The following is a 27,200-nucleotide window of genomic DNA, read 5'->3' as shown; positions in this document are numbered from 1 at the left end:
AGCTGCAGAGGAGATGGAGGCTGAGACACGACTCTCGGATGCTTTTATATAAATCAATGGGATCGTGTAAATCTCACGCCCAAGCACTGAGCAGATGTTCGAGCTGCCCCCTAGCGGCTGCAGTGGGAAGGAGGGAGGGAGAGGGAGGGAGCAGCTGGATTCTATTGTAATATGCTCTTCTCCTGTTTAATGTCTGCCTGCAAGTGTCATACATCATTTATTAAACCTGAAAGCTTAATGCACTACCAACATTATGAGTTAAGGTGACTGTGAATTGAAGTAGATGTATAATTTGCATACAATCCTCAAATAAAACCCATGAGTGCTTATTTTTAGGTCTGTCTGTGAATTCGTTTCAGGAAGCAGATCTTGGTGTTTTGAAGTTGTCAGAGGGACTGATGAAAGCTGTGTGTGTGATTGTGTGTGTGGAGTGTGTGTGTGTCTTTGTGTTGTTGGACTCCTCCCGCTGTGTGATGAAGTTCAGACGCGCGCCGTTGTGCCGTACACGCGCGTCACCAGCTCTCAAGCAGAGGAGCTTCCCGACGCGAGGGGGAAGGAAGGAGAGAGAGAGGAGAGAGGATGGAGAGATGCGTGGATCACGACCACGGGAGGATCTGAATATGACTCTACACCTCCTCTACTCGCACTCCTCTCCGCCTGTGCTGTAGCCCGGTGGATATCCCAGAGACCCCCCGCTGAGAGGCTTCCTGCGTGGACCGTTACAAACCCCTGGGCTCGGTCCTTCTCGGGTACATGTTGTAGTTCACTACGTGTGCGTTTCGGGGGGATCCGGGAAATGTTGGCATGGCCGCCTCGGGAGCGCGCAAGTGTTCGAAGAGTGAGAAGTTGGACGAGGCGCAGGCTTTGGCCAAGAGCTGCGCGGGGAGACCGGACTTCCTGCCGTGCGACGGACTCTCCATCTGCTCGACGCACAGCCACGGGAAGTGCTTCAAGCTGCACTGGTGCTGCCACCTGGGCTGGTGTCACTGTGAGTTGGTCCTTATTGTTCTGCATGGTTTTTAATAATAAGTTCAGTGAATCAACCTTAAATCCATCCCACTGAGAGAATGAGAAAACCAGATGCTGGGTGTTTGGTTTCTCTCCACCATGTCAGGAATCCAGATGCTCAGACTCTGTATTCATTAAAATATGGAAAATGTATTACTAAAGGCTTGGTGTGGATCATTATGAGAGGTTATGTAAAGTATCATCAATTTGCTGCCAAAGTGTTGATGTTAATTTCCTCTAAAACTACATATTCATCTAACTGTCTTGTCTGTTTTCATTGCATGCATAAGGTATAACCTCATAGTCCTATATAGATATTCTTAATGAGAGTCAAACCTACAAATAGACCTCCTTATATGAATAGTTGATGTGGTCTAAACAACGTATGCTGAAATATTCATGAGCGTGGGGGGACATGAATGTTTCAGGTCACGGTTCGTGTGTTTCCCTGTATTTATCTGGATTTACTTGCGTCTGTTCTGTAAACTGTTCTGAATTTTGATTTCCAGCCCAGTCAGGGTAAACTCTACATATTTATGACCTTTGCAAATTGCATGTTTAAAATTCAGTCCTGTGTATCCTCTTTAGTCTTCACGATATGTTCATAGTTAAAATAAATAATTGGAAATATGTATATTTTAGATTTGTTTTCTGCAAATCCACAAATTACAACGCCCAACAGTCCCTGTAAATCCAATCAGGCTGCACCAAATATTATACACTTACATATCATCAAGATCAATGATATATTATGATCAAAATGTGGAAAAAATGAACGATCTCAAAGTTTTAAAAACAGCAAAAAAACATTTATTGCATCTGCAGCCTGATTGGGATCCTCAACTAAATTGAATGGGTTCTCCCCTGATCCGTAATACATCCTAACCCAAGTGTCATGGACATCCATTCAGTTGTTTTAGTGTCATCTTGGTCACAAACAAACCAACCAGCCAACAAACTAAGGGACAGGGGTGAAAACATAACATCCTTAGTGGAGGTAACGGAAATAATCTTGATGTTTGATATCCTGTGTCTTTCAATTGACTTTTTATTGATTTCCAAATGGGAAAGGGGCTTAGTCTGTATGTATTCCTGGCTATAACAGGTTTGTTTTATATCTCATAAAGAGAATTTGATTCCAGGTCACAGCACTTACTTCTAGGGCCCGGATAGCTCAGTCGGTAGAGCATCAGACTTTTAATCTGAGGGTCTAGGGTTCAAGTCCCTATTCGGGCGGTCCTTTTTTTGGAGAGGCAGTGGACTAGTGGCAGAAACTTGGACTATGGGCAGAAAAGGTCTCTGGTTCGTCTCTGGTTCGACTCCATGGAGAAACAACAAAAACACGAACCTGGATTGATCTGTCCAAAAAAATCCAAGAGGATTCTCCCTACCCTGTCTAGTGCCCCTGAGCAAGGCACCCTACTCCCCCAACATCTGCTCCCCGGGCGCCGTACATGGCTGCCCACTGCTCTGTGTGTCCTGCACCAGATGGGTTAAAAGCAGAGGTTAAATTTCCCTCCTTGCATGAGTGTGCTTGTGCATGTGTGTGCATGTGTTTGGGACAAATAAATGTATCTTAAAAGAGTCTACTACCAATATCCATGCACAATTCCTGATACAGTAAGGTGCACATAGCCATAGCTTTGTGGAAAGCTGCACATCACTCGATACACTTCAATCAGATTTCAGTCGGGGTCAGTGCCCCCCCTCGCCCCACCCCTGGATGTGCCCCTGCTTCCCTTCGCTGTTACTGGAAATTCTTGTGTGACGTGACTTCAGTCATCAGTTTCATTTCTGCTTTCAGAATGTTGTGACGCTGGACATTTGTCTTACTGTCAACAAATCCCTTGAAAAGACGATGTGCTGATACCACTAACAAGTAAAGTACTGTGTCCGTGGAGCTAAAGCCTGATGAAGCTTAATCCTCTCCGCCACAGACCTTCACCGTTGTTCAGAAACTACACAAAAACACACATGGCGATGTACAAGGGCACTCTAGATTATTTGTGAGTCAATCTCGTAGACGTCCAACTGGGCACTTATACCAGGGCACCAAGTGAGTATTAATCCACAGCTGGAAATAGTCCCTAAATATGTGTTACTCATTCTTTTATGGGCAACAATTTCTGAGAACTACAGCCCAGCTTCTTTATTCAATTACTTCCCTTTCTGAAAAATTAATTATACATCTGTGACCCAAATTTAAAGACGTACAGCCTCAGTAGGAAGGAATGGGCTCTGGCCTGAGTTCTATGGACAGTGCCAGGGAGTCTGAAAGAGATGAATGAGGATACTCTGTGTTTTCTCTTGGTCTTTTCATGGCATTCGATGAGAATGCAGAACGATGCCAACATTTTATTTTTGGGCTACAATAACATCACATGTGTAGACAAACACCTCTTTTACTCTCCCTTTGCCGGTGGAGTGTTTGCCCTTCTGTTTACCCCCCAGTGTGCAATGTTCCACAAAACAAATGCACGGGAATACCGAGGTGCTCTCTCGCCTAGCGTCCTCGCCAAATTAGCACGTTCACCTGGGTGTCATGTTTCCATTACAGCCGAGCTGGTGCCGATTAAAACCTGTCTACTGCAGCGTCATTTGACCTGGGAGAGGCTGCCGATCGAATCTATTCCCATTGCAGATAAAAGCCAGATGTGGGTGGATTTGTTGACCGGTGGAAAAAGGGCTAAAGTCAAGTAGGGACAAAATCAGCAGCCATGTAATATTTTTGACATCCATAAACCTCAGATATCTCATCTCCATTTACACTGAGTCTCCACGTGACCCTTGATGCCACCAAACGGCCCAAATACTGTGCGTGAACCCGACAGGGCGTCCATCCCCTTAGTCCCCCCCCCACCCCCTGAAAATCCTCAGATCAGTGTACAACACAATCACCATCCACTCCGCACCCGGCAGCCGAGGGGGGGGGGGGCATACAGTATACAACTGCACTCGTCACATTGTAATCTTTGCCATGTAATCATTGGATTTAGATGCCGGCTTCCGCTCAGAGCGAGCCAAGTGATTTGAAATATCCGATGTGGCAGAAAAAGGATGAATTCTCTCCAGTGTCTGTCGACGAGCCACACACGGAGGGTTTGTGATTTCTCTGCTCGAGTTGTTGCGTCATTTGTAAACATTTGAACTCGCTCCTCCTCCTCCCTGCTCTGAAATATTCATCCCTCCGACTGAAAAGGTGCTGTGTGATGAACACACGGCCCTTTGTACCCGTTATAATTCAAATGTGTCAAGCTATTGAAGAGGGAGCCAGCCACATCACAAAGGAGCGTTCTCACCTTCAACATCTCTCCGCCCTGTAATTCACAGGTTCCCCTCACACGCACCACGATGAGAGTAAACCAGCTCAGACTGCTGAATCAGGCACAACCCAGGACACCCAGTGAGAAAAGTATAATGGCGTGCTCCTGCATGCAAGGTACGCCTGCTCGGCTCGGCGCACGCCCTTCTTTCTAGAGAAACATAATGATCCTGCAATTTTCCATTTTGAATGTGCCGACGCCTATTGCCTGGAGTACAAACTTGTTCTGAAGCTGATAATTGTGCATTCACCACAGGGAGCCCCGGCGCGGCGGCGTTTTTAATTACATTTTTTAATAGGTTCCCAGCGAAACAAACAGAAAAAGGTCCCTCGGCTCAGCATTTAAATTCTCAGACACAAATTGTGTGTGTTTTCTCACCTTTGTGCGGTAATTACCTGCGACTTAGCTCTGTGGCTTCTCCTGTTTCCTACGTGCCGCCGAACACCGGGTCACAGGATTCTGGTTCCTGCACTCACAGGTCACAAATCAGCTGAAGCAAGATGGGCCTTCTGGTCATTTCCACTTACTTATAGCTTTGTGGAAACCTCTGGCAGAGAAACTGGGGGAAAACTGGAATTGGATTTAAGTGGAGGCGGTGTTCCCAGCTGGTGACAACATCAGTCCAAACCTCTCATTTGTGGTAATTAGCTGTGTTTAGTGTCACTGCCAATATGTCATGTCTGATGAGGTTCTTGCTCACAGCAGCACTGGAACCACCTGGTCTGAATGGTGTTTTTCCTTCCTTCTCTTTATCCTCGACCAACTGATTACAATTACCAGGCAGAGCGATGAATTACTCATTAAGAAAATCTAACAAAGTCTAATGACTCCTGAACGGTCTTGTCAGTCGGCTCGTTCTCTGTCAGCTCTCGTTTTGTTCCTCCGAGCTTGTAGATACAAGGAAGTGGGATCTCGTCTGTCAGACTTCCTCTCGTGCTCTCGTCTGTCACATCACAGCAGCTGTAGCTTGCAGATCTTACTAAAGTGAAATAAGGAGGTTCATTGGATAAAGCTCTGACCTTAATTTGACTGATGTGGTGACCAAAACAAAATAAACTGCAGTGCTGAATCCTAAAGAAAAGAGCCTGGGCTGTTATTAAAGGATCAATGTATTGTGGGCGCAGGCCTGAGAGGATGTTTCTGGAATCGATTGAATGTGTTTGGGAAGCTGCAGTGCTCCGACTGCGGGTCTCTCAATGATGCAAGCACCGGAATAAAAGTACGACAACTTTATGCTAATGTTTGGAAGGAAAGGTTTAGATTGTCTCAGGTCTTAACGCAATGGCACATTTTCTGTTTGAGTTACTGTCTCCTCATCACAGCTCAGTGAGAAAAACTGAGAGAGAGCAAAGGCAACGAGGAGTTTGAAGCTAAAACGACCGGAGTCAGCGTCACATTAACTCCGAGCTGAACTTTAGAGGCGATTTCAACGAAAGACGACTATCGTGTAATCAGTCCAAATGAAACCCACGCAGCCTCGTCGCAGACTCGTTCACATCGTGATGAAAGACACCGGAAGACTTCACATTAGTTGCTGTGGCAATGGGCTTTGAGAAGGCAGCAGGCGGACTCACCTTGTATCTGCTATTTATTTCCATTCATGGCATTGAATCTAAACGCTCGCACTTTGCCCTCATATAATAACACGGTTCAGAGCCGCTCGCTATAGCTCCCCCCGTCATGCATTGACAAAGAGATCAATGGTCTGGTCAAAGTGGGAAGATGAAAAATATAAATAATGGCTGATTGATATTAGTGCCTGGTATCTTCATTCCTATTCACAGTCCTGATCCGAATGGAACAGAGCCGTGTGCTTTTTCTACTGTAGCTTCTTTCAGACATGCACTGAAGGCCAGAGGCTGAATGTGAGCACGCAAATGTCAGTAGCTCCAGACATTTTCTGGAACTTTGCCTGCCAACCCACATTCCCCCCTCCAGTGAGTGAAATGTCTGGAGAAATGTCAGAGTGAGCCCATGCGAGAATACAGCATGAAAGTTTTATAGTGAGCGAGTGGGCTGTTGATGACGTTTCTCACATGCGACGAGCGGCAAAACTAGAAGAGCATTAATATCTCAGGATGAGACGCGTAGAAGACACCGGAGAAGATGTCAACTAGGAAAGACAACAAGATTCAAGAGCTTTTGGTGAAAAGGGTCGATGCTGGTGTTGAGGGGCAGTTACGTCTTGTCCTCCCTCCTGTATGATCTACCCTGGCACAACCCCCCGCCTGAACTCTCTGGACATTGTCCTGGTGCTTTGAACACGTCCCACCCGGACAATCTCTTGCTGCTGTCGTCATATGTGAAAACCAATTTTCCCAGAGTTCTTGTCTGAAAAGGGTTTATGATAAGTCAAGATGTCTGCTTCGAGGGAAAACCCTGATTACCCACTGTTTGTCAATAAAGCATCAATAGACCAGTGTGACAGTGTGAATTACAAACAGCCCCCATGTGTCACAGCCTTGTGAATCGTCGCAGGGAATTTTGAGTTGGTATGATAGCTAAAGAACGAATTAAAATGTATTGAAATGGAGGATTGTGGATTTTATCACCTATTCCCTCCAAGGTTTGTGCCTTTACAGTCCGTATTAGCCGGGAGGGAAAACTACATTGACCAATAACTCTTTAAAAGTTCATATGGTCGTGTTACTATCGTGTCGGACTTGAACATTTCCTCTAAAGCCTGAGTTTACAGCTGTTGGACCTCTGTGTTTGCTCTGTGAAAAGAGCTCTGAGGGTTACATTCTTCCACTGTGGTGACAGACAAACACTGGATCTGTGACTGGCTGTAAATCAGGAACCGCCCCGGCCTCTGGAGCCACAGAACAGGAAAAGGAGTTTCACGTGACGCTGGCTCGGGCCGTCCCCTCTCGCTGAAACCTGAAACTTGCTGTATGTTGTTGCCTCTGCAGCTGGAGCTCCCTCTGTTTGCACAGATTTAAACACAAAGAGCTGCGGATGTGAGGCCAGACCCCATCGGCTCCAGCCAAATGGGTGCAGCAGCTGTTATAAGGACGGCCTGTTTAGATCATTAATTTTATACAGCCACATTATTCCAACATGCTTCTTTGATACGTTGCAGTATGAGGCAGCTGGTTTTCACTCAAACATACAAATAGATTCAAAACTGAGGGGGGTTGTTAATGACTCAGTCTCTATGAGGCTTTGATATAAACTGCTATCAAAATTACACAATCCGTAAAAGGCCAGTCGTGCTCGTTCATCTTTGACGACACGTTGAGCTCGTGGACAACGAACCTCGGCCTTGGAGCGTCTCCTCCCAGCTGCCGACTGTAGAGCGAGAGCTGGGATTTGGACGGAGTGATGTGGAAGCTCTGTGAAGGAGAGCGAGAGGCTGATGGGCTACAGGCTGAATTATTAAGGGAGACTACTATCTCCAGTATAAAAGCAGACTGTCGGCCAGACACAGCTGAGAACACGTGAGGTTTGCAGGATGGAGACGGGTGGAGGAAGAGGAGTTGGAGCTCCTCGTTCCTCCTCCGCTCCTCCAGGGAGCAATCTGTAACTTCCCAGGAGTGAGCTGCCTGTTCCACTGCTTTCTCATTAACCTCCTGCTCTCCTGATTTTCACCATGAATCATCTTTAAAAAAAGACATATTCTGACTGTATATAATGTTCTCTAGCTCTTTGTTCCAACAGGAATTATTTTAACACTGACTGAAATAATTAATCCCAGGTTTCCCTTAAAGGGATAGTTCCCCAAAAAATAAAAATTCGCTAATTATCTACTCCCCACTATCCTCCTCCTGCTAGTAACTGCTGTAGTTCTTGTGAGAACTTGTGACTGTCGGGGCTTATGGACACCGGGATGACATCACAGGAACAGTACGGAGGCATTTGATGTTTTTCTTTCTATAGTTTTTTTCTGTTTGGAGAAGTGGTCGCTGTTTGCTTATTGGATTTGGCTGCAATGCTGTTTACCAGTGAAACTCCAAAAGTGTTTTGTGGACACTTCACCCGCCCTCACTGTCAAGTAGAGGAGACATTCACCTCCATGGCTTTTTAACTGCAGAGGTCACGCATGCATAATGACATACTTGTATTGAAAAGCTGTTATTTGCTTATTTTGATGTAACCGACAGGCTTGTTTTTATTGCCTTCAGTTATGGACCTCCTCAGTGAACTTCAGCATTAATGTTCACATAATGAAAAGGCTTAATCCAATGAAGAGAAAAGTAGTAAGAATCATTCTTTCTCCTCAAAGAGCGACATGTTCTGAGTGTTTTTCTGGTCAGTTGAGGCTGCAGTCAGTCGAAAACATTGAGTCTGACTTTCCTTTGCTGTTGATTCTGTCTCAGTGTGACTGTGGGTGTGAGGCAGTGAGTCTGCAGTGTAGCTCCCACTGTTTGATTCTGCAGCACTGACTCAAAACCCTGACATTCACTGTCAATGCTGCAGACTGCACTTTTTTGTACTCTGTCAATCATTATTGCGGCAAGACTTGAAATGTCTTATGACATCACTTCGGCCGATTATCTTGAGGAAACAAAAAAAAACAAAGCAAAACCACAAAAAGGCTGAAATTTTCAGATACATTGCCAGTTACTGTTTCTGACCATTTGATGGTGGATTGTTTTTTTGACCATCACTATGTAAAAAAGATAATCTGATGATACGTTGGAATAGGTTCTGATGATGCACCTCTTTAGAAAGAGGGAAAAGTGACCACGTTGTAAACAGCGGTGATCCAACTTACCATCACAACTTTCCTCATTAAGTTCTTCCTCATGTCCTTTGACCGTCTCGATTAAACTACTGGCTACACTGTGACAGAGACGTTTCCTGTGGTACGTCTCTGTCTTGTTAATCCCGCCGCTCCGGCGACTGCCTTGACAGAAAGGCATTCTGTTTTCAGGTTGTCTGTTCATCCATCCAGCCATCCAACCGTCACCTGTCCATCTTATTCTCGTGACCGGGATATTTCACGAACGCCTGATTAAACATTGAATTTTTGTGACCTGTTCCCTCAGGTGGAGATAATGGAATTGGCTGAGTGGCACAGATGGGGGATGCACTCATAGAGTATTGTTGCTTCTGGTCATGTCTGGGTTGTGTTGACAACAAAAAAAATATGTAATAATTTCATCATTTTTCTTCTAACCCTGAACCAAGAACTGAGATTCGACTGAATGTCTTCAGGATGGTAAAATATTGTAATTTTCCTTTAATTGTTAGGACTGAGCCTTGCTAGGTCAGAAATACAAACATACACACACAGAGACGGGGGGAGGGGGGGGGTGGTGTCATGTGTCCACTTCAGCACTCTGGAACACAGAAGGGCACAACTGAATATCAATAACGCTGCTCAGACAGTGTTCGCTGTCTGTCAGTCACTGTTGGTTTCAATCCTCAGTATAAAAGATAGTATATAAAAAATATAAGGACATCGATATCTCACGTCTTTATCGTCTGTTGGAATAATCATAATAATAATAATAGCATTTATAACAGAAAAGCATTTCTAATAATGTGATCTTTGTGCATCTCAAACCTGCAGAAAGTTATATTTAGCTCCTGATGGGGATTCTCAGATTCCTTTTTTGCCAAACTAATTGGTATAAATCTCACATGCAGTGGACTTTCCTCTGGGACTCAGAGAAACAATGATATTTCAAACTAAATGCGAAACTAATTCTGCATACCACATGCGCCCTTTTAAAATCCACACACAGCCCGTGTTTGTGTGACAAGGCCGACGAGGACGGCCAGCGTTGGTGTGGGTCTAGTTCCATACGCCTGTCTGTTTTACTGTCGGCTGAAGCATCTGCCCGTCCCTCAGTGTTGCTCTTTGTATTTGAAACTCCAGATGGATGAGTGCAATTAGATGTAATATGCTAAAAACTAAATGCCAACACGTCGCCCTCTGCAGCTTTAGCACTCATTTGTTGCCTCCGTCTCATCTGCCTGAACGGGCTCGTCTCCGGCGGAACATGGGCCATTGAGTTTCTCTCATTAAAACAGAGGACGTCGCCTATTTCCCCTCTTGTCTTTATCGACATTCGCTCTCGTTTTTGGCTTTAACAATGTTCACGGACATGAAACTTCAGTCGCAGTCTCCTTTGATCGCTTCACATCGGTGGACAATAAATTGTGACTTAGAAATTGAGGTTGGTCATGGGAATCTGCGAAAAGTAGTTGACTTTATCGTGAAAACATGTCGCATCAGCATTAGGGATTCTGTTTGTCCACTCAGCTAAACAGACACACGTTCCTACTCTGAGAGTGGTTATGATGTGTTCACTGGAACCTGGGAAATGAGAGTGATTGACGGGGGTCCCCCCAGCCGCTGAAACAAAAGACAGGGACGTGGAGCGAGGAGGAAGCGATGCGTAGGCCTGTCATCTTCTGCAATTCCTCCATCTCCAGGGAGCCAGTTAAACACACGTCTGAGCCACACTGCTCAGGCAGAAGCACTCCAGAGTTCGAGCTGCGGGCTTCGAACAACGAGTAACACTCGGGAGCAAGTCATTTTCAGACCAAACCCAGTTCATGAGGCATAACTCACACAAACGGCTGGTTTAATATATTAATATTCTCCAGAACAAACGTATTTATGCCAGGATTGATGTGACGCTGTGCAGTGTTCATAGTCCAGATGTCATTTTAGCACCACATCAGGATTTCTGAGGTGTCAACCTAATTCTAAATTCATTTTTCAAATGAGTCTTGCAGCAGTTTGGAGGAGGACATTTTTTTTTCAATATTTTTCCTTCTAATAGCAGACAGACACATGGTTGGTTATTACAGACTCAGTATTCACTCAGAGCTCACCTCAAAAACTGTGTCCTTGGCTGAGACTGTGCTGCTGCTGTGTTGCTCTGTTTGCTCCTTTCACTCAAGGAACAAGTGTGGCTTTATATGATGAGAAGGTTTCATATTTGAAAAGATTAATTAATGTCTCCCAACAGCTTCATGAAATTCACTTTTATTTTCTAAAAAGAAAAGAAAAGGGTTTCGTAATGCTAATGCTCAAACATAGTTTTATTATTTTATTGGTAAAGCAAAACCTAAGAAGGTAATGTGTGACTTAGGTGCAACACAGACATGCTTTATAGATCTACAGATTATGGTACAGAATAACTGAAAAGGGTTTTTGTTGTGTTATATCGATAATTCACTTACTGGAAAGAAAGAAAAAGACAATCTACTTGGGTATTAGGGCATGGCAAAATACTTTTTGGTTAAATACTGTATATTAGTAACAAGAGTTTACAGACGGACATGAATTCAATTGTGTTTGTTATCATCTGTGACACAAATTGCAGTTTTCTAGGTTGAAATTTTGCTTTGGTGCAGTTTTCCTTTAAATATCTAATAAGTAATAATTCCTTATTAAATGTCTAAAAATGACCAGACTAGGTTATATATATTTTTTCACTTGTCTCCAAAATGTTTCCTACAATGTTCAAACGCAGAGAAATCCGCAAATGTATTTAAGGTAATACTTATACATTTTTGTTGCCTTCTAATTGCTTCATCTCTGCTCTCCCTTTGGTGAACATGATTTGAGTCAGGTAGACTTTTCCCATGAACCCACTCTCCTTGACGACGTCATCAAATTAGATAAAATTCTGTTTGAGAGATCCTTTGTGGCCGAAGACATTTTATCGCATTTCAAGTCAATATTGTCAACATATCAGCAAACACCAGCATTTTGAAACATTCAGTTGACAAGTAGAAACATTAGCATTCATTGGGAGTCTTTTTTCTGTCCACCTGATGTATGATATTTTTTCTCGTCCAAGTCTGTGCTGATCTCCACCAAATCCTGAGAGAAAGATCCGGCTCTTCAGCTGCTAAATGATGCAATATTTTCTCTAGCTGGTCTTTTACCTTGTCTGTCTGCTGCTTGGTGCTGAGCAGGTTATGCACAGAGCTTTTTTCCCCTTCTTTTTGATGAAAAAATCTGCCGGTGATTAAAATGAGCAGCAAAGTTTTGGAGACAGAAAACTGAATCAATAAGCTGAACTATTCTCAAATGCTCTTTACTGCTGAGGGGAACTGCAGGAAGGTCAGGTGTTTTTTCTTGTGGGATGGAAAGTTTATAAAAAACCTATCTATATACAATAGATATGTAAAATCTAAAGTAAAATCTGACAATGAAAGTGATTTTTATGTGTTTTCTCTTTTCCTTTCTCCTTTAGGCAAATATGTGTACCAGCCCATGACCAATGTGTGCCAGCTCCCGAGCACAACCGTGCCGTCCGGCGACTCCGAGTACAGCGACACCATCGACCTGTCCGTCTCCCTGGCCGAGCGCTTCCTGAAGCTCGCCCCCTGCTTCCAGTCCCCGCCTCACCTGGAGTCGCCCAAATACTGCGTCATCGCCGACCTGTTTGTGGACGACTACATCGTGAAGCGGATCAGTGGCAAGATGTGCTACGTGCAGCGGCCTCTGCCTGCCATGCCAGAACCACCTCACGCTCCGACCCCTTCCCCCCCGGCTTCAGTCTCGTCTAAACTTCCCAAAAGTTCCACTCAGCCTCGACCACCGGTCAAGCCAACGCTGCCAAGCCAAAAACACACCGCTGCGGCCGCGCCCGTGCAGCCGGTCCAGCCGGTGTACAGTGAACACAAACACCCCTCCCCAGTGGATAAGATAAAAGGCCCCAAAATGGACCACTGCTCCTCTCCGTCCAGCTCAGAGGACTCTGGCATCAACGCGCTGGGTCTGCACTACCTGGAGTCGTGCGAGGAGGAGAGCGAGGAGGAGGAGGGGGAGGACGACGGGTTGAGCTCGGACGGGAACTCGAGTCCCGCCAGCCTCTGGGATCAAGACGACTGCTCTGTGCTCTCTCCCTCCAAGTCTATGATAGAGATCATTGAAAAGATCGAAACAACTGTGTAACTGTCATGTTGCTGAGCTGAGAGGGAGCGTGGTTCACAGCGCTGAAGCATATTCATGAGAATAACACTGGAGGGATTGATTTGATGCGGACCAATAGAGAACAAAGCCCCTCTGTAACGCCTCAGCAGGGCTGCGCTGGGTTGTTTTAATTTGAATCTGCTTTCCTGCAGGTGGCCGAGGACTGTACGTCTGCACTCTCACACAGCCTCTGCTCGGCCCACTGACCCTGCATGGAGTGAATTTTTTACAACTCATTACAACAAAGTAGAAAAAGGAAGCACAAGCATATCAAGCACATGCACGGTGGACCAAGTCGGCCTCTTGTATCTGAAAATACAACTGAATCTATAGTGGGTGCACTTCCTTCAGAGGGAAGAACGAAAAAGTGGAAAGTTGCCGAAACGTCTATTCTGTCAAAACACTGCCGGAGCTAAAATATGTACGATCACAGGAGATATGAGTAGGTTTCATGATGATAATAAGCAGTTAAGGAGTTCTTGGCGTTCTGGCCGTCGGACTTTATTCTAATTCGACGCTCGAGAGGCAGATAACTGTGGCATTTCTCGTTTCCGGGGTCAGTGGCTCCACCCACACGCGTTAGCAATTCTGACACTTCAACATAATAACCACAAGGCCAGCTTCCTCTCGTGGGCCTAAAGCACATCAGCCTTTTAACCTGTTAATTACTAAGTTGCGGTGACAGCTCCACTTTTATCACGTTAATAGATTTAAAAAAAAAGAAAGACAGAATAGCTGGCTCACAGCTTGTCTGCACTTTACTGACACCATCAACACGAGGAGTAGTTTAGGTAGGACAGTGTTCGACAATCAAGGATTACACAGAAGCACATTCCTATAGATGTACCTGCCAGTGAGGACCAAGGATAATCACAGACCCAAACTCATTGTTCTGACGAGCTTTGTCTGGTCGGAGCTGAATTGAAACCGCAGTGCTGTTCGTGGTTAAATGGGGCGTTAAGCAAAACATGACCCACTCTGACCTCCATTAGCTGCCAAGAAATGTAAAGAAGCACAGACTAGTCTCTGGCAGAGGGACGGCAGCGACACTATGAGTCATGTTGTCGCAGCAGAGACTAGTAAGACCACTATTGTGAAGAGGGAATATATCGAACATATACTTATACATATATATAATTAAAATAATAATACTGAATCGTTATTTGTTTGAGGGAAGGCTGAAAGGGGATCCTGAGAAAGTTGTTCAGAATAGCTTAGACTTTACGTCAGTTATTTCGTACTAAGGGGCAGGAAAAGTCACTTAACTCACCTTTAAAAGGAGATAACAGTAGGTTCGGAGTAGGTTGTTGAATAGGTGTTTTGATGTTGTGATGGACATGATGTTGTGCGAAATACACTCGAATATGAAACTATAGTGAGATTATTAGCCCATTATTAGTCAGTTAGTAAAAATTAAGCTGGGCTAGGTCAGCTGACGTTTTTTTTCTTTCTTCAAGCTTTAAAGAGTTGCTTCCTGGAGTGCTCTTAGCAAACAAATCACACAAATGTTCACAGATATGTATTGATGCAACGCTACAAGCACTGGACGGAAAATAAATAAAGTCCTTTTGCATGACTGCATTCTATGAGTGTTAGGGCCACTTAAAGGGGGAAAACGATCTGTAATTATGAGTAAAAAGTCATTGTATACAAGAATAAAGTCACAATATTACTACAAAAAAGTAGTGATGTTGAATGAAAAAAGTCGCACATTTACTTAAATAAATTGCGAGAATGAAATAGTAATAAAATCTAATTATTATTATAATTAGAATACACTTTTTCTTGTAATATTATGACTTTTTCTCATTAAATTACAACGTCCTTCTCAATTATTATTTTCTGCATATGGCCCCGATACTCCATCGTAGCATTTATTTGCGGAAGTCCCTCCTGTCAAAAATCAATTTAACAATCAAGTGTTCAAAGAGCAGGAATCCTGTATCTGTTTGGTTCAGGGACAGCCCTTGGCTCTACACTGAACACAGTCCCGCTTACAGCAATGCAGTTGAAACATGTCTTATGTTCCTATTATTGTTATATTATTTTCATATGAATAAATCCTATAATGAAACTCACTTGGTTTGATCTTTGAAATGGTTTTACGGAGAGAAAGTTTAGATCTTTGAAATGAAGTCAAACTCTCTCTCCACCTGAGTCAGAGGCGATGACTAACACTCAGCAGAGATTTGGAGGACGCAGAGTGAGACGCATTAAAACTGAGTCATAACTTTAACTGTCGCTGTTGGTTTTGAAGAGTGTTTCTGTTTCCTGCTTTTGGCACAAAACAGATTTGAGAAATTGCTTCAAAAAGAAAAGGCAAACCCAAAGTAGCTTGAAATACAACCTCTATAAAATAAGACATTATTTATCCACACCAATGACAGAAACCGTCCTGCCATGTTTTTCTTCCTGTGTCTCTGTCCCACAGTCCTCCTCCGCACTTTGTCTCACAGCTGATTTTATAAGAGGCCATGCGAGCTCCTTTCTCACCTTGACTTCCAGCCCAGATTGATTTCCTCCACGCTTCTCCTTTCCTCCTGCATTGTGTCTATCGATTCTTTGCCAGTGCGAAAAGAAACCCAAAGGCAGAGATGAAATGCTAATCAGTTTATATAAATATACATCACATATTCTGCTTGGTGATGTAGAGGAGGAGTGTGTGTGTGTAGCCGACTACCGGAGAGCCTGGGTGACGGTACAGAGTGGGAGTGGGAGAGGGAGAGGAGAGGGAGAGGAGATAAGAGGAGAGGAGTAGAGAGGAGAGGAGTGGAGAGGAGTGGAGAGGAGAGGAGAGGAGAGGAGAGGAGAGGAGAGGAGAGGAGAGGAGAGGAGAGGAGAGGAGAGGAGAGGAGGAGAGATGGGAGAGTGTAAAGAGACAGTCACAGGAAAAGAAGCGCAATCGAAAAGGACGATGATGCAAGCTCATGTAAAGTCTTTGGATGAACTGTGCGTTAGTGTGTGTGTGTGTGTGTGTGTGTGTGTGTGTGTGTGTGTGTGTGTGTGTGTGTGTGTGTGTCTGTGTGTGTCTGGCACACGTGGTTACGTGTACTTCAATATTCTGAAATAATTTCCGTTTTTTTTTCTTTTTCATAAACTACAGACAGATTTCATGAAGAGATAGATCACTGTTGCTGCTAATCCCTTGCAGCAAAGTCATTCAGCTGGCAGGCACCTTGAGCAGCGTGGGGCTCACACACACACACACACACACGCACACACACACACACACACACACACACACACACACACACACACACACACACACACACATATATGGGAGAAGATATGAACCACATCAAAAAGTGTCCTTGTTGTAGAACTGCTGCACAAGCAGGGCTGGCAAAGCACGAGTCGCACGAGCTGCAGAGAAACGTTGTCAGCTTTACTTCGTTTTGCTTTTCATCTGCGTTCAAACACATTAACCCGCTGAGGGTGCTTCCTTTAAATCTCATACAAATTAGTTTTCTCTCCAGGGGCCAGTTATTAGACGAGTAACACCAAAACACTCAGATGAGATTCTACGAGACGATTTAAAGATATGGAGTAATAACAGCAGAGCCTCACCTGAGTAAAGGGAAAAGCAGGAACCGGGACTAGAGTCACTTCAAAAATATATGACCTCCACCTTGACCTTGAAACCTACATCATGGCCTAACTCCGCCAAGATGCCCCAAAAGTATTCTGGATCTGCCCCTCTGTCCAGATCCCCACCAAAAGTTGAGGACTTCTGTCAAGTCTCATTCTTCTGCTAAGTTTCGTGCAAATCCATTCTGTGTTTATTGCGTAATCGTCTTCAACTATTTTATTGAGTCAAAAAAGCTTTGATCCATAAAAGATTTTCTCTCAGTGTTGTGTTTTCCTGTTTAGTAACATACATGCTGGAGATAACCAGTGACAGGGATTTGTTCTGTGAGTAATTCTGTTGTAAGTTCTATTCATCAGGCAGCACTTCATTATGTTAAAGCTGAGTATAATCATAAAATATATTAGCCTGTGTAAAAGTTAGTCGTCACTTGTCAAATATATACTTATTGTATAGTTTCAAATGATATTTATGAGAAGGTATAGGGACCTGGTTTTAAAATGCTCTTGGAATAATGGGCATTAAATATATATATATACATGCAAATGTTAACCCCACTGACCTAATAGTCGCTCAAACTTTGTTTAAATCCTCAGAGTTTTACTTTAACCTCTTCTGGAGATGCCAGTTTTGAGGCAATGGCGCACTCACTCAGCTGGAACAAGCTGACCGATATGTCCTGTAAATAGTGTCTGATCTTTTTGGACGGAGTGGAATAAGATGGAGTTTCAATTTTAAACTTGAAGCTTGTGGGACTTTTTTACAGTGGAAATCTGAAGGTTAAGGAGTTAATGCAATTTATAATTTGACAGTGCACATCACAGAAATCCATATCAGCCGCCTACAGGGAACCAGCAGCATATTGCCGGTACACAGCTTCCTCATATGTCCCATCTCTAATCTGAAACATTCAGAGCCAACCGTCTGCAGCAGCAGCACTCCGTTTCAAAAGCATTTTAATGTCCAATTTAACATCATCCTGTCCCTGTGATTGGTCTGATGCAGGCGATGTGCAGGTACCAGAGGAACCAGCAGGCTGCTGCTAAACAATCACACACACGCACGACTTCTCCCCGGCCGTCCTCGTGGGCGATAGCTTCCCAAGAAGCTCTAAAAAACGCGCTGGTGTCACCTGGAGTGCAGCTCCGCACTCCCTGCCTGTAAAATATTCATTACTTTTTCCCGTCACTGTCTCCCCTCGTCTTTGAAAATGGATTTGGAGCACTTTTTTCCCCTCTCAGACACCGAGTGTGACTTTCTCCCTGCACGCTCCAGACATCAGCTTTGAGCGTTAGTGTTGACGGGCAGGACTGTGTTTGAAAGTATTTACCCCCTTTTTCTTCCTCCAAGCTACTTCACTCCTTGGGGTGAAAAGCCTGTGAGTTCTTCTATTGTGCAGAATGGTAGAGTGATTCCCAGTGGTCTATCTTAATGTGAATAGTTGCCTGTGTTGCTTTGGAATAGTCTGTCGTTGGAAAAAAATGAGCTTCACATAAAACTGCTTTTTGAGTGTTTAAATATCAGACTTTCCTCTTCCAGTGGGAGGCTCTGATGAAACTAATTGCTCACAGTGATCCGGAATCAGATCCGGTAAAAATGTCACAATACTTCCTCAGTTGAAATCTATTGTCTTTGTACTTCCTTGCCATTGTCTGGGTTTTGATAGCAGCCATTGAAAGAGCAGCAGTGGTCTTTGTGCACCCAGTCTGAATCCATCTTAATCAAATTGGAGTGGCAGAGAATGTCGGGGATGCCCATCCAGGCTAAGTCATTATGGCCGCCCTCTCCAGTGTCTTTCTCTCTGGTTGTTGAATCTTTTCACTCATAAATATGGTTTATTTTTTTCTCTCTTTTCAGTTCTGATAGGGGTGGGGCCCTGCTGCCTGCTAAAAATCGGATTGGCCCCTGAAATGCCTTTGTTCTCTAGGTAGTCAGTAAAGAAAACAAAACATTTTCATAGCGATCAAAAAAAATATATGCCAAATAGGGAGTAATTGTCATTTTCTGAGCTTAAAGGACTTGTGTGCTAGAACTAGGAACAATAAATGTTGTTAATAATCTGTGGCATACAATTGGCCCCCTTTGTGTAAATTGTGGCCCCCTTTATGGCCCCTGATTTTAAAAAAGATCGTTGATCCGCCACTGACTTCTGAGTGGGCAGGTGTTCTATGTATTTTCTAAGGTTCATGTAAAGACAAGATAGTTGTTGTCTTCCTCGACTATATAAATCTTTTCATTTGGCAAACAGATTATTTTTGATGAAATTTTAGAAATTTATATTGATACCAAAGTCTTGCAGTGTTTGCAACTTTAGATACTGAACATTCATTGTTTGTTTTCAATCCACATATCTCAGAAAAGCCACACAGCACATATCGGTGGGCCCTTAATTCAAAAGTCGATTTGGCTAAAACCACTTGAGTAACTAATCAAAAGCCTCTAGCAGTGGTTTTCAATCACTTGAACTCTGAGGACACACAGATGGTAATTTGAAATCATGTCAAGTCACGTACCCAAACCACAGTAATGGAACGATGGAGAAATAACACATGTTGACATTAGGAGACTGCATCATCATGAGGCCTCTCTGTCCTCATCCTGAAACAGTCGAGAGCTGATTCATCGGCTCTCTCACTCTCTATTCACCTGATGTCTCTCCAGTTCTCGCCCACATCACTTTGGACTGATGTGGCCATCATCTGCGAGAGCATTTCATAATGCTACCACTCAAACATCGCATTGTTCTCCTCCTTTTAATACTTTCCAAAGGGTTTGCCCGAAATAGAGGGACAGAACTAGGCCAGCTTGGATCCAGATTGCTTCTAGCAGATATGAATGTAAAAAGGGGCCGTAAGCCCTCTCAATCTAAAAGCCTGCTGCCTGTCACCCATAAAAAAAACATTGCTTTTGGGGAATTATTGCATTATGAGGTCTTGGCCATTAAGGCGCCCTGAGACGAGCTTTGTAGATCCATTAATGGATGTGGAGATCTTGAAGGAAAATGTTGTCCTAAAAAGCACATCAAGCTCAAAGTCAAGACTGAAAAACAACCCCAAAGGTTTTGGAAACTTGTTTTAGAAACTTTAAGAAACTTTTGGAGAGAGAGAAGAGAAAAAAGGAAAACATTTATAGATATGTAGTATGTGATAAGCTCATTTGGGATTTCTTTAGATTTCTGTTTGTTGTATATGTGTGTGTGTGTGTGTGTGTGTGTGTGTGTGTGTGTGTGTGTGTGTGTGTGTGTGTGTGTGTGTGTGTGTGTGTGTGCGTGTGTGTGTGTGTGTGTGTGTGTGTGTGTGTGTGTGTGTGTGTGTGTCTTATGTTTTTACGTCATGTGCTGGCTACAGTCAACAGCCGGAGGCATCATGTTTTTCTGGGAGGGAATTTCTTCGAACTTGGACAAACATTTACTTAGAATCAAAGATGAACTCATAAAATGTTGGTGGTCACAAGTCTTGTAATCCCACAGAGGTATGAGTCAAAAGCTGAAATAGGGACTTTCCTGATATAAAGTTTCTAAAATGTCAGTGTGTTGAGTGTTCCATCTAACTGGTCGTCTCAAAAGTAATTGCAGTTGTTAGTTCAATCATGGCTCTTTGAGGCAATTCTTGGTCTTTCTCTTATTTTCTATCTGAGTGGCTAAAGTGCCAGTCCACCCACAGCACCCTTTAAATTACATCTACAGGACATTACACCCACACCATCACACAGCCAGAATGTGGAAGAGAAATAAATGTTGCTCATGTTCAGTCTCTGCCCCCGGTAGCATGACGTGTTAACAAGGACAATGTAATCTGTCTGTGTTTCAAGTCATCATGACACACTTGGATGTCCACAAACAAAAGCTGCAGCTCAAACATAATGCTAACAATGAAAACAGACAAGCCAAGCCTCGGGAACGATGAGACGCTCAATGGCGACAGAAGCAAGGTGTACAACCAGTATGAAATCAGACAGACTCATTTGCGTTTGAAAAGAGGCCTTGCTGTGTGTGTGTGTGTGTGTGTGTGTGTGTGTGTGTGTGTGTGTGCCGGAGAGGTAAGAGCAGGGGGAATGTCCCACGTCTGATTAAGCAGTGTGTAAATGGACCTGCTGGCTGGACCAGATGAGGACCAGCAGATGGTTCTCCACACCGCAGGGTCATATTGTGCTGTGCCGTGTTGTTCCGTGCTCCCCCCCCCTTCCTGCCAAAGATCCTTCCTCCACCAGCATGGGCCCCCGTTCCAGCCTCATTCTCATTGCCTCCTCTAACACTATTAGCATGTAAATGACAGCTGAGCCCCTTCGCCTGTGGGTGCCTGATTGGCTGCAGTAGACCTCCAGCTTCTCGGCGCATTGATATTATTTTCCTCATTGTTGTGGGATTATGTGGGGGGGTGGGGTGCTGGTTGTGGTGGGTTCAGGTTGGCTTGAGTTATGGTATGAATATCAAAGGTCCTCTTGTCACAGAGAGTCACACCACTTCTTAAAGAGGCAGCGCTCAAGGATGTTGGTATCTACCATGACGATGGATGACACGACAGCTCACCATAAAGCGAAGCCAACGCCTCTTGATCGCCACCTAGTGCTTGGCTGTGGTATAGTTCATAAACCCAGCCTCCTCTATGTTAGTGGATGGGACATGGAGCCAACTAAAAAGGAAAAGTACACGTCAAATATTTTCATCTATAAAAATGGTGCACAACATCATGGTTGACAGCTGAAGATGACTTGTGATTGGTCGAGCGAGTGTATCGGCGCGACCTTGCTACCACAACTACAATAAATAACTACTTTATTTCTGCATCGTGGGAGGAAGTGGAGACGTGTCGTCCATCTTTTTGATGTATCTATGATCACGAAACATAACATAGAGACAGAAGATTTTCTTCTTGCTCTGTTGTTTCAGTTTTTCACTTTTATTTAAGGAATGCATTGTACATGACAAAACACTGAACCGAGCCTGGAGCGGCACATAAATCAACAAGCACTGTTACTGTGCAGCCGACTCCATTCGTTTTTGAAACAATCTGTAAAGGGACCTCAGTTTGTTCCCACTTAGTTTTACACAAACACTTTTCATCATTTCATTCAGGTTAAAGAGCAGATTTATGCTGTGAGCACTTTTCACATCCGTCTCACGTTGTACATCTTCACTTTGAAACAACAGCATCATATTGTTCTGCAAGCAGCTGTTTTTGATTCCACCGCTTCCAAAGCTTTCAGTTCCTCTTTATTTCCCGCTCCATTTCCTGCCTCTTTTTCTCTAAATGGTCACTTCACATTACTGCGCAGCACACTGGGGCTCATGAGCACAATAGCAATAAATTTGATTAATTGCAAAGTATTAGGCTCAAATGTTTATCAAATGCTGCAATGCTCGCTTAACCAAAACCATCAGGCACATAACTATTGAATCAGAAGCAAACAAATTAGCGAACATGGAAAAACCTAATGAATGTAATATGCTGCATATCCACAATCATCCAAAGAAACAAACATTCAGAAACATATAAAGTCACTAGGGGGATGTTACTTAGTTTAGTTTTTTGTATGTATCTGTACTTAAGTTGAAATATTCTTTTCACTTCAATTCCACTACATTTATTGACACAAATCTGTACTTTGCTTCACTACATTTTAAAATGCATGAAGAAGAGCAAAGCAGTGATGCCACCACCACCACCGAGACCATAATGATGAAGTACTGCTGCATCAGGGAATAGGCTAAACTCGTACTTAAGTAGATTTAAAAGCAATTTCCTATTTACTTTTACTCAAGTAGAAAACATAATGTGTCACTTTTATTAATACTTAAGTAGATTTATGTCTAAAATACTAATAAAAGCCAAAATGTGTAATTTCTCTTGTCCTATTTCTCTCACATCTCTGAGCGGCTCGACCCAACCTCTACTTACCCTGATCCTGACGGCTGCAGAAACGCAGTATAGGTTCACCCGACTGTGTCCAGCCAGCTGCCTGCCTTTACTCAGATTTCCTGCATGTGCAATATTCACAGTGTGTCATCATTGTGGGTTGAAGCAGTCAGATGAAAAACAAACCTTTAATTTCCCCAGCTCCCTTAGAGCAGAATCAGAGACGGGCACAGGCTTATTTATTTGGTTTGTGTTTACGTCAAGTAAACAGCAATCTGTGTTTTATTTGTTGGCGTCAAAATCAGAATGTGTTTTTGCAGTCATGACACTCTGGGCGGTATAAAACTGCAGGTATAGAAATAAAGTAAAAGTATATTTCAACTGAGAGGACGCTCACTGTGCTTTCATTTGTTATGATGCCACACACACACGCACAAATATGAAACAGCTTACTCCTTGCTATAACTCCACCGAACCCTCCAGAGAGACAAGGAGTCATGGGGTTTAAATAACTGCTAGATACAGCGCCATAAGTTTTGCTCTGCAACTTCCTCTGTCCTTCACTGCTCCGAGCTCTCTGCGGCTGCACTGAATTATTTAAGAGACAGCAGTCATCTGTGAGGGAACCCAACAGACTCGCTTCTGTGTCCCCTTGAGCCCGACGAGAGGCAGAAGGGTAGCTGGGACAAGGCAGCCGGAAATAACACGAGCAGAGAAATCTGGCTGCTGTGTCTTTAGTACACGACTGGACTCTGGTTCAGAGGCCTCCACTGCAAATGACGCCGGTGACAGCAGGAGGACGGTTGTGTGTCCAAAGAAGCTCAGTCCTCGTCTCAACCTCTGTTGGGATGCTGCCATTTTCACACACACACACACACACACACACACACACACACACACACACACACACACACACACACACACACACACACACACACACACACACACACACACACACACACACACACACACACACACACACACACACAAACACACATGCATGTCCCCTGTGGATAGTGTAGTGTAATGCATGACCAATCAACCTTGAGAAGAGCGTGTGCCCAGCACCTCGCCATTTCTATCCTTTGTTTTCCATCCATCACCAACGTCTGCAGCACTTACGAAATACCACAACACATGTATCTGCACATCAAATGGGGCTTTATATGTACAAGTTTGTACAAATTTACTTAAAAATGATTAAAAAAGCCGTCAAACACATTTGTTTGTTACAACATCTAAGTAAACTAGCATGCTAACAAGCTAGCCGTGGTCCATCCTGTCTTGTGATACCGTGACGCACCTCAGGAGGCAGTAGTCGGGCACTGCAGCGTCCAGGCTGTGCTTAGTCCAACATGAGAAGAACATAGACTGTAAATACAGATGGATGATATGTTTCCATTTCTTCACACTGTACAAAAATGAAGCCAAAATCTCCCTGATATGAGCGCGGACATTTTGCGCCGGTGCCGTCATGTGGAGCCAGAGTCTGCGTAGTAATCGTGGTGAGAAGCTGTGGTGTTGAGGTCCCGCCGATATTTATTTAGTTTGGTTCATGTCTCACTTACTAACATGGAGGTAGGGTTGTGCCACAGACCGCCACTAGGGGGCTATAAAGATGATTGGACTTCAGTTTTCAGCTGCTATGTCGTCCATCTTTATAAACGGTCTATCTAGAAGACAGATGAATCCTTACTGCTGAGCATCTTATATACCCGTGTTGCAGACATACGTTGCAATCAGGAGTGAAACGTCTGCGATTGAGTCAATTATACAACATATAACATAATACTGTATGGATAAGAAACACACACACACACACAAAAGCAGGCGGGTGGCAAAGTTGCTCCTGCAGGACGATCAATAGGGTCAGAGAAATGCTCTCTTAGTAAAACAAATTACATTTCTGCTCATGCTGTATAACTTACAAACTGCGAGAGTAGAAAGGTCCAGAGAGAAAGCTCATATCTCGTCTTCCCTTTAATCCTCATCCAAAGCCAGCCCCACACACCCACCCCCCCACCACCCCACCACCACCCCCACCACCGCAGTGCTCAAGGCAAAGGAAGACCGGCACCCATTAATTAATACCGTAAATAGATTGAAACGCAAAACAACAGGAGACACAACATGTTTTACCCACCATCACACCTCCACATGCACTCACACACACACAGACACACAAAGTGCTGGCAGTGTGTCCCTTCAAACTGACAGAATGCCAGATCCGGGGCTGTCTGGTGACTGTCTGGGGTCCTGCTGTCACTCTTCTCACTCCGGCTAATCATCACCAATCGCCTCCTCCTCCTCCTCGGGTTTGGACCCGTCCTGTCAAACCTCCCGTCTGTGCTCCCCGGCGCGCTCGCCACTACAGGGGGGTGGATGCAGGTCGCAGAGGTTGCTGAGGATCAGTAGGTATTGACTCTGAAATGCCTCTGGGTGCAAAAAAGGGAAAAGACACACTTAATGAAGACTAAACCAGTGTATGATCCTCAGATATGTCTCCAAAATGCAGAGAGTGTCGTCTCATCCCTTTCCACTTCCTCACAAGGCCCACGAGAGCAGCTGCACAGGAGAGGGATCTGTAAGACGAGCAAAAACACATTCCTCCTGTTTCTCCCTCTCCTCCGTTCATCTCCGCTGATTAAAATCACACAGCGTCATTCTGTACATGGCGGGAGGATTATGTAATTTATTTAATGAGACCTGCAGATTTGCTCACAGTTTTTTACCCTCACAAACAGAGGAAGGGTAATACTTCTCCCGAGATGCCAGGCTCATTTTGTCATGTGGATGACATCTTGCACTGCCTGTGCTTACTGCGGAGAGCCGACACAAGGGACCATTGTTAGCGGCTGTCTCAATTTGTCTCTGAAATCATCAGAGCCAGGCTGAAGCTGGAAATGAAGCAGCTGAATAAAAACACGCAGCACTCAGAATCCACGCTGGAGTGTTAAGTGTGTAAAGCCTGGAAATCTTCACACTTTGTCGAAACAGGTGCTGCATACATATTGTTTCTGGTGTTAAATCATCTTTATCTTTTATGGACAGGAGTGGCATCCATTTCAATTGCAAACCCAGCGCTGTTTCTTTGTGATCTAAAGATGAAGCAGGAGACAGAGAGGAGCATCTCGGCCTCACAGCAGGAGGGCTGCTGTTACTGTCAACACTTCTGTCTGCACGCTGAAATCTGATGCAAGCTTTGCCTCACATCCCCACACTCCATTACCCAATTTAATTTCCCATTGTCTCAAGCTGGAAGTCTCTTTGATTTATTTTCTATTTTGCACCATCATGCATCATTACAGATGTTGTAATAAACCTCCCAGCATCTTTCTGGCTTTCATTTACTTTCTCATCCATGGCTTGAAAAAAAAATCAAAGAATTGTGTGGGTGGGTGTGTGTGTTTTTTTTATGTTGTGCTGCACACATTGCGGATAACACCAGGCCTATTAAACCTTTTTTTAAACTGGTTGCTCCAGCTGTTTTTCTTCTTTCCTCTGCCACCCACCACTGTTTTAGATGCTCACTGATGAAAGAGGAAAGGAAGTCAGGATGTCAGTGATGAGAAACCATGCTCAAAGACATAAGTCTCTGTCTTCATATGCTGTATATTAAAGTATGGCTTATCAGTCTCTTGTACATCATGCCACAGTAAAAACCTGAACTGAAGTAATAATTGATTCTTTTTCATATAGTTTGGGCAGTTAGAAGGATTATGTGCTTCGTTAATATCTGTGGAAATGTTCACTGCAACATCAAATTCAATGGAGCAGCGATCAAATGATCAGGCAACCTTCAAACACTTTAGCCAGATTATCAGATTATCTGAACCACTGTATTTGGAAAAGTGACCAGACACGTAATGTGAGTAATAATCCCTCACTGCCCGCATCAAGGAAAACTATGTCATTGCACAACTATCATTAGTACAGTAGGTCAAAGATGAACCAGGCGGGCAATGTTTAAAACGTGATGGATGTTTGGGTCATAATTTCACTGCTTGTTTTTGTTTCGCATCTAAACCAGCAGATATCTTTTCTAAGAGATATGATGTCTCTCAGATTAATGTTAATGTTAATTAACACATCTGCCAAGTTACAGATAGTTGAAACTAATTCACTCCGTGCTAACCCCCACTCAGACCGCTAGGAACCTGGGTGTGACACTCGACAGCCAACTCTCCCTTTCTGCCAACATTACTGCAACAACGCGGTCCTGTAGATTCATGCTTTACAACATCCGGAGAATACGCCCCCTTCTCACTCAGAAGGCGGTGCAGGTTCTGGTCCAGGCCCTGGTCATCTCACGCCTCGACTACTGTAACTCCCTCCTGGCAGGTCTACCTGCTACTGCCATCCGACCTCTGCAGCTCATCCAGAATGCAGCAGCTCGACTGATTTTTAACCAACCTAAATTCACTCGCACTACTCCGCTCCTCCGCTCCCTACACTGGCTACCAGTGGCTGCCCGCATCCGGTTCAAAACACTAGTACTCGCATACCATGCTGTAAACAGATCAGGTCCAGTTTACATCCAG

General features: G+C 44.1%; 1 protein-coding gene and 1 non-coding gene across 2 annotated transcripts; both read left to right on the top strand.

Moving 5' to 3' along the window:
- Positions 1–539: 539 nt before the first annotated feature.
- Positions 540–15,296, top strand: zgc:162707 (UPF0524 protein C3orf70 homolog B). Its single transcript, XM_061088424.1, has 2 exons — positions 540–988; positions 12,497–15,296. The coding sequence occupies exons 1-2, from the start codon at positions 805–807 to the stop codon at positions 13,198–13,200; spliced, it is 888 nt and encodes a 295-aa protein (XP_060944407.1). The 5' UTR covers positions 540–804; the 3' UTR covers positions 13,201–15,296.
- Positions 2,172–2,244, top strand: trnak-uuu (transfer RNA lysine (anticodon UUU)). Its single transcript has one exon. It is a non-coding gene; the product is annotated as a tRNA-Lys (tRNA).
- Positions 15,297–27,200: the final 11,904 nt, after the last annotated feature.

Source organism: Limanda limanda, chromosome 16 (assembly GCF_963576545.1).
Source record: "Limanda limanda chromosome 16, fLimLim1.1, whole genome shotgun sequence".
NCBI classification, from domain to species: Eukaryota; Metazoa; Chordata; class Actinopteri; order Pleuronectiformes; family Pleuronectidae; genus Limanda; species Limanda limanda.
This window is presented reverse-complemented; position numbering and strand designations above follow the sequence as displayed.

Bases quoted from the DNA above. Each gene is read 5' to 3' on its own strand.
- zgc:162707 (XM_061088424.1), top strand. From the start codon at position 805: ATGGCCGCCTCGGGAGCGCGCAAGTGTTCGAAGAGTGAGAAGTTGGAC. The intron at 989-12,496 runs GTGAGTTGGTCC...TTTCTCCTTTAG, and splicing joins CCACCTGGGCTGGTGTCACT to GCAAATATGTGTACCAGCCC.